This window comes from Sitodiplosis mosellana, unplaced genomic scaffold (assembly GCF_009176505.1).
Source record: "Sitodiplosis mosellana isolate CC-2019 unplaced genomic scaffold, AAFC_SMos_1.0 Smas_scaffold_5238, whole genome shotgun sequence".
NCBI classification, from domain to species: Eukaryota; Metazoa; Arthropoda; class Insecta; order Diptera; family Cecidomyiidae; genus Sitodiplosis; species Sitodiplosis mosellana.
The window spans coordinates 1-7794 of record NW_022600480.1 but is presented as its reverse complement, the minus strand read 5'-3'; the positions used below and the strand labels follow the sequence as shown (position 1 = coordinate 7794).

The 7794-nt window shown below is 34.5% G+C and overlaps 2 protein-coding genes and 1 pseudogene across 2 annotated transcripts; 2 read left to right on the top strand and 1 right to left on the bottom strand.

The window, feature by feature from the left end:
* Positions 1-345: 345 nt before the first annotated feature.
* On the bottom strand, positions 346-1112 carry LOC129572587 (probable methylthioribulose-1-phosphate dehydratase). Its single transcript, XM_055452577.1, has 4 exons — positions 1106-1112; positions 881-1028; positions 627-817; positions 346-551 (listed from the first exon to the last, which is right to left on the bottom strand). The coding sequence occupies exons 2-4, from the start codon at positions 992-994 to the stop codon at positions 512-514; spliced, it is 345 nt and encodes a 114-aa protein (XP_055308552.1). The 5' UTR covers positions 995-1028; positions 1106-1112; the 3' UTR covers positions 346-511.
* An 825-nt stretch (positions 1113-1937) lies between these two features.
* On the top strand, positions 1938-3292 carry LOC129572584 (60S ribosomal protein L30-like). Its single transcript, XM_055452576.1, has 4 exons — positions 1938-2041; positions 2145-2186; positions 2326-2471; positions 3008-3292. Exons 2-4 carry the CDS (start codon positions 2166-2168, stop codon positions 3186-3188), a joined length of 348 nt encoding a protein of 115 aa, XP_055308551.1. The 5' UTR covers positions 1938-2041; positions 2145-2165; the 3' UTR covers positions 3189-3292.
* A 388-nt stretch (positions 3293-3680) lies between these two features.
* Positions 3681-7622, top strand: LOC129572585 (kinase suppressor of Ras 2-like; annotated as a pseudogene).
* Positions 7623-7794: the final 172 nt, after the last annotated feature.

The window sequence follows — 7794 nt, the reverse complement described above, 5'->3', positions numbered from 1 at the left end:
CTTTTATATATTTACATTATATTATATTGGTTGATTTGCATAAAATTTGTTATTCTCTCCATAATCTATTTCTTTTAAAATATTCATTAATTCTCTGTTTAACAGTATTTGTACTCGTGTTAAAATCAATTAAATAAGTATCACAGACTGAAGTATGAACATTATGATAATTCTCATTTTCTTTATGAGTTAAGGGTGGCTTAATTGGCATAATTTTGTTATAGAAATCGTTATATGTAGACAGCATATGATTGATTGGTTTGATGTATTTGAATAAAAAAAATTCACCGTTATAACTGTTGCTTGTGAATAACTTTTTGTATCATCTAAAACATGTTAAAAGCAATGATAAATGCACAGTTTTAAGAAATCGAATTATTGGCTTTTATTTTGATTTATTTATATTCTCAAGCTGATTGTTTTATAATTTTTATTGTTGTTTTTCTTCCCTCTTTGAATCAGTTGAAACATTTGTACAATTTGCTTGTTCTGTTCGTGTTTGCTTGAATGGTTAGACTTCCAGCTCGAATTGCTGTTCGATGATCTCACATCTGTGTGCGATAAGAAATGAATTGAAATTAAATATCGAATTTCAATTTTATGGTATCAAATAATATGAAACATACTCTTTTTTAGCTTTTCGCCAAGTATCAGCAAAAACAAACAGCCCATGATCTCGAACCAGAACGCTGCAACTGCTTGGATTACTTTTCAATGCGTCATGTAATCGATCGATGAGTTCATGATCTGTGCCGATCGGAATGGTACAGATCTCACCTTCTTCGTACTCGCGGCAATTGGCTCGATTCCAAATGCCCTGTTCATCAAATGAAAATATGTTTATGTTTCATCTAACTGTGTTACGAAAGAAAAAATTTACCTTCGTAAGTCGGGATATGTTCAATGTCATAAGAGCCTGTACCGCAGCATCGCGTCTGGTATATTTTATAGCCTTAACGGAATGAGTATGAACAACGGCTTTGACATGTGCCATGTCAGGTGGCAACGGAAAAACACCAGCACAAACACTAGAATGAATTTACATAAGAGCATGAAACAAATAAAATTTCAAGTTAAATGTTAATATAACCTCAAATAAACTTACTCATTCACATTTCATTATTATTATTATTATTATTCTGCACCACCTCTGGCGAAGAAACGCTGTATGGTGCAGAATAATAATAATAATAACATTTCGATTCACTGATGATTTGGCGAGCTGTCCAACGTCACCAATGTTTGGCCATTCACATACTATTTCCGATGGAATAAAATTGAATTGTTGTTTCACATCTAATACGGAAATGCCACCGCCTTGGCAAGCTATCCAACCTCTCTTCCGATATTCTTTGTATGTGTTAAAAACTACCTCAATTGGTTGCTGTAAAAAAAATTCGCATAAAGACTTACTTTTATTCTAAAGCTAACAAATTCACAATTAGATTACCATTCGATTCATTTTTCCGCAATTTCTTGTTTTTCGATATGCACTGTACGTTCAGTATGAGAAAATGTGCCACTCAATATAAGATATATAATGTGATGATGGTTTTAAATATTTTCTTCTTTCAATAACTTAAAAATCGAGTTTGATACCATGTGTTAAACGTTTGTCAGTTGCTAACTGAATAATTTATGTCAAAGGGAATGACAATGATATGTTTTGCACTGCACTGCACTGCACTGCAGCGAATTCGGAATAATATCCTAAAAATATCGTAAATTGTTTTTTATGAATATATTTTTTGTTACTTGTTTGTTGTCAATTCAAATATTTTATTTCCATCGCAATGCAGAATAAATTCTATTTACGTTTTGGTTGAACGTTTATTTGACAAGGTCTCTATTTCTATTTTCAAATAAAAAGGTTTATAAAATTGAAAGCGTGAACGAAGCATAATACATTTGACAATAGGCATTTGGAGAGGCAATGAGAGAATATTGCATCGGTAAACACTGAAAGAGCGAATGCGGTGGGCATTGGTATTGTGTCAAACACTTATTCACGTTCTTCTTCTTTCAGACTTTGAGCAGTAAGGTACGCGTGTTGAGCATGTCTTCGATTAAACACATTTTTTTACTCATTTTATACAATTAATTTTACTAATCGATTGAAATTTATTGATTTTATTTACAAATAGGTCAATTCTAAAAGCATCAAAATGGTTGCCCAAAAGAAACAGGTAAGAAATTTTGGGATTTTTTTTTTCAATCGTTGAACAAAACCACGTTGTCTGAATTTCATATCAAAATGTGAGGTTATGTACAGTTTCACAGTGACTAATATTTTATTTTGTTTTCTCTTTTATTTTCGATGAACAGAAAAAGGCTTTGGAATCCACCAATGCCCGTTTGGCTTTGGTCATGAAATCCGGCAAATTTTGCTTGGGATACAAACAAACCTTGAAGACATTGCGTCAAGGCAAGGCTAAATTGATCATCATTGCCAACAACACACCACCGCTAAGGTAAATTAAAATGACTATTAAGAAGTAGAGTTTTCTTGCAAACGCATATTCGTTGATACTTTTTCTTGAAACCATATGGAGTCGCGACACAATTGTGACTGAGAAGTATGTTTTCAGAAATTTTGACAATAATTCCGAAAAAAAATGCGTACAAAGACCGGTGAAACAAATGACAATCCATCGATTGTCGTTCGTTTGTTTCAACGACACATGGTCGTTCGGTGCATGTGAATATTGTCAAAAAATAAGAAAACCTATGGAGTAGTCACGCCAACTGAATTTCGATTGAATGGACATCGATTGCATATGGTTTCGGAAGCTGAATCGACTGTTTTGTGTTGTAAGTTATAGAATTATGTGAATTTTTTTCAAATTTTCATTTTGAATGATGAGTAACTATTTGCTACTTCTGAGTTTTGTGACGATACAATTACTAGAGACTCTTTCTGAATTTTTTTTTTAACGTTCAATGCATTTGCTCCATGTTTATTGATGGTTTTTTAATTGAAACTTTCGTTTTTTTGTTTCTCTCACAGAAAATCTGAAATCGAATACTACGCTATGTTGGCCAAGACCGGAGTTCACCACTACAGCGGCAACAACATTGAATTGGGTACTGCTTGCGGTAAATACTTCCGTGTCTGCACAATGTCCATTACCGATCCAGGAGATTCAGACATTATCCGTACATTGCCAGAAACCCAAGGACAACAATAGATTCTCAATGAGAATTTAATTAATAATTTTTGGGATTGAAATTCAATGGAATTAAAATGTATAATGAGCGTAATGAGATTCAATCAATAAAATTCGCAATTATATTAAAATTGCATTGATTTCTGGATAAAAAATAAAATAAACAAGCATCGTGTTTTTATTTCATTGCATTCAAATGAAAATGATTTCAGGTGAAAAATTCCATCGTCCTTGAACGAAGCATTTCCATAAATTCTATTCTATTCATGCAAAAAATTAATATGATTTTCTTGGGAAATTCAAATATTCTCAATAGCTAACATTCTCAAACATTCTATTCAGTCTTCATTCTGTTCGTCGAACATAACCTCACATTTCTTCAATGTATTATATGGATAGGAGAGAGTGTAAGCAGTGAGCGAAATGTCATTTTCATAGACTTTTTTATAGCAGAGGCGAGAGCCAATGAGAGCCCAACGAAAAACTTGATGAGAGCGAGAAAAATATGGCGATGATTGGAAAAAAGAAAAGTGACATCAGTCAGTGTTCTGTGTGAATTTTCCAACAAATAAACAATATTCAAAAGCTTAGATTTTTCTGGGAGAATTTTTTTCTCGGTTTTTTTCTAATTTTGTTGTAAAATAAATTGGGAGAAAAAATAAAATTAAAATTATAGCAATAATGTTCTAGTCAAATTGCGATAAATACAATTTGCTCGATTATCCTTTGGTTTCGTCGAATTTAAATTGGAAATCGAAGCAAAGAGAGTAAAGAAAGTTTTTGTTTCAGCGCATTAGATGGAATGTGTGTATATGCATAGTGTTCGTTGCGCGTAGTTCCAACATAAAGAGAATATATATATAATTTTTTTTTCTCTTGTTAACCACTATTGATACGAAGTGAAAGAAGAAAAAAAAGCACAACCTAAACAGAAAAGTGCGTTTAACCTTTAATTAAATTTAAATTTGTTGGTGAATCGTATCGTCGACAGGATCGACAATTTTTTTTTTCATATGTAATCAATAGAAAAGAGCATCGAAGATGGAATCCATAAGGCAGAAATTGCTGAAGAAATAGTTTTCAGTGAAAACTCATTTCCGACAAGTTTTTACAGCAACTTGATGGTGGTGTGTGTGTTGCTGCATAAAATAAATAAAAATCATTTAAATTGTTTCTATTTCGAAGTGCATGATTTGCATTTGTTTATGGAATGGCAAATGATATAAACCAATCGACAGCTGAACATGAGACGAATATACGACAAGGGCCGCGAATGTACGACATAGAGGTCATACTTAGCATGATTGACATATCAGCAGATCGACTCGAAGCCTTGCGAACACAATGTGCAACCAGTGCCGAGTTAACCCAACAAGAAATCCGTACGCTGGAAACGAAGCTTGTGAAAATGTTCTCCGAACTATTGATTACCAAGGCAAAATTGCCCAAAGCAATCACATCGACCGGAGCTGAACTGAAACAATGGCTACGTGTTGTTGGTATGTCTACATTTATTTGCATTGATAGTAATTTTTATTTTAAATGCAATCGTTTAAATATTTGGCTTTGATAATTTTTTTTTTGCAGGGCTGAGTCAAGAATCATTAAATGTTGTGATGCAACGTGTAAATACATTAGAGATTTTGCTGGATAAAAACGATGGTGAACTTCGTGGAATGTTAAATCACAATGTAAATATTAGAGAAGAAGAGGTGCGTCGATTTATGAGTGCGATATTTAATTTAAAACGTTGTCATGAGGCAATCACAGTGGGTACAAATGAACCGATTGAATTATTTTGGGATTCATGGGATCGACAAAGTACACAGCATGTATCGGCAAGTGCATCACCACGTTCACATCGATTAACATCACGTTACCAACAACATCAACAATACAATCGAATGGTGAATACAACGGCCGTCGAGAATAATATACAAACGGTTGACATTACAATACGCGATAAGAGCCAAACACTTGACACCGTTGTTGAGAGGCATCATTATTTAATTTCGCCTGAAGATACTAGTGCCAGTACATTAACACCATCACCATCGCCTCCAAATTCGCCAAGCTATGCATTAATATCGAAAAGTGGTAGTGGTGGTGGTAAACGAAATAGTACACCACCAGCACGTAAAAGGCATCAAGCCGTTGTTATGACAATGAATTATTCAACACAACAAAATAGTAATTCGTATCATCACTATTCGTATCAACAGCAGTTTACACCGCCCATAGTTACGACCAGCCCACAATCGAATGCAACGAATAATGTTGTCGATCAAAATTCAATTCCAAAATCCAGATCACAAGAATCACAATGGAACAATGGACACGATGCAAATCGTACCAGTATTACGAGCACAAATAGTGTTCCGGTTACCACAATAAATCATCCATCAAATACGATGAATGTACTCGAAAATTTTGATTATTCGGTAGCCACAAGTACCTCATTTCATATGAACGCGGTAAATCCGGCTACAAATTTACCAACGCCTAGAGCGAGACTGCACACCGAACCAAACCCCGAGCATTTCAATGACATTGCCGATAATAGTTTAACCGTGCCACGATCACCATGCACACCAATCATCAATCGTGGCATGGGACATACAATTGCACATCGTTTTGCCAAGAAATTTAATGTCATGTATACGTGCGATTTGTGCAATAAACCAATGTTTTTCGGACTGAAATGCAAAGAGTGTAAATATCGATGTCACAGAGGTAAATTTCATTGCATTGATTATGTTGATTATGTTAAATTTATTCTATAGAATTTGTTTAAAATTATAATTATCTAATTTACGGTTTGTATATGCATATTCTAGACTGTGAATCCCATGTGCCACCGTCATGTGGATTGCCACCGGCATTTATTGATGAATTCAAGAAAACATTACCATCAGATGTTTTTCTACCCAACACATCACCGAATATGGTTAAATCAGGTGGATTTTTATCATCAGCACGAAGAGACCGTCACAGATCACAAGCATTTTCGAATCAATATATTGGTGCACCGGATAGTAGTTCGGCTGGCTCAAGTTGTTCGTCACCATCAAGTCCAGCTTTGTTAATGGTTCCACCACATACACCAGCGGCTTCAAAACAAACTCAATTTCATTTTCCTGATTTGGCTTCATCAAGCCTATCATTCACAAAAATCGCCTAATTGATCAGACTGATGCGGCCAAAGAGTTTAAAGATTCCACAAAAATTCAAGACAAATTCATGCAACATCGAATCACCATTGATCGCACTCAATCATCTGGTTTGACTGATACAACGCGTAGCAATGGTAGCGATAAAACTGATAAAACAATATCATTGTCGGGTTCGATAAGTGCAAGCACCGATTCGGTAAGATCTGATTCGACTGAAGAGCGTGGCAATGGCCATTGGCCACGTCAAAATAGTTTATCTTTGAAAGAATGGGATATTCCATGGGAAGATTTAAAATTGCTCGAAGAAATTGGACACGGACGTTTCGGTACGGTACATCGTGGTTTATGGCATGGAGATGTAGCTGTTAAATTGTTTAAAAAAGGATATTTGGACGATGAACATGAAGTAGAAGCATTTAAACTTGAAATTGCAACATTTAAGAAAACTCGACACGAGAATTTAGTTTTATTCATGGGTTTCTGCATGAAACCACAGGCAATGGTCACATCGTTATGCAAAGGAAATACATTATACACTCATATCCATTCGAGACGCGATAAATTCAATTTGTATCGTGCCATTTTGGTTGCCCAGCAAATTTCTCAAGGCATGGGCTATCTTCATGCCAAAGAAATCATTCACAAAGATTTAAAAACGAAAAATATCTTTTTGGAAAATGGTAAAGTGGTGATAACGGACTTTGGATTGTTCAGTACAACGAAATTGAAATATACTGCAACAGGTTTGTATCTTGAAGAAAATATGTTGTGTTATTTAGCACCCGAACTAATACGTCAACTACGTGCCGTTCGACCAGCTCAAGATAATTTACCATTTTCCAAAGCATCCGATGTGTATGCATTCGGTACGATTTGATATGAATTATTGTGCGGTGAATTTCCATTCAAAGGACAAGCAGCCGAAAGTACAATTTATCAAATTGGCCGTGGTATGAAATATACATTGGCAAATGTACAGGCCTCACGTGACGTTAAAGATATTCTAATGCTTTGTTCTGCTTTTCAAAATGAGGATCGTCCGGATTTTGCAAAATTATTAACACTTTTAGAGCGTTTACCGAAGAAAAGACTAGCTAGAAGCCCATCGCATCCAGTGCAACTATCACGTTCAGCTGAATCAGTATTCTAAATACACAAAATGAGATTTATATAGCATGACAAGAAGAAAAAAAAACAAAAAACACGAATCCGTTTGTAAATATATTTATTATTGAATTTAACGATTTTTCTCCAACCTCAAGAAGAAATTTTTTTTACTTAAATATGCTATTGAATCAGCGAGAAAATTGTTGTAAAATCAATTTTATTAAAAAAGAAGAAACATTTGAAATCAAACCAACATAAAAACAAAAAAAAATAAAAGTAATTGCACATGTGACGCGAACAATTATTATTATTCTGCACCATACAGCGTTTCTTCGCCAGAGGTGGTT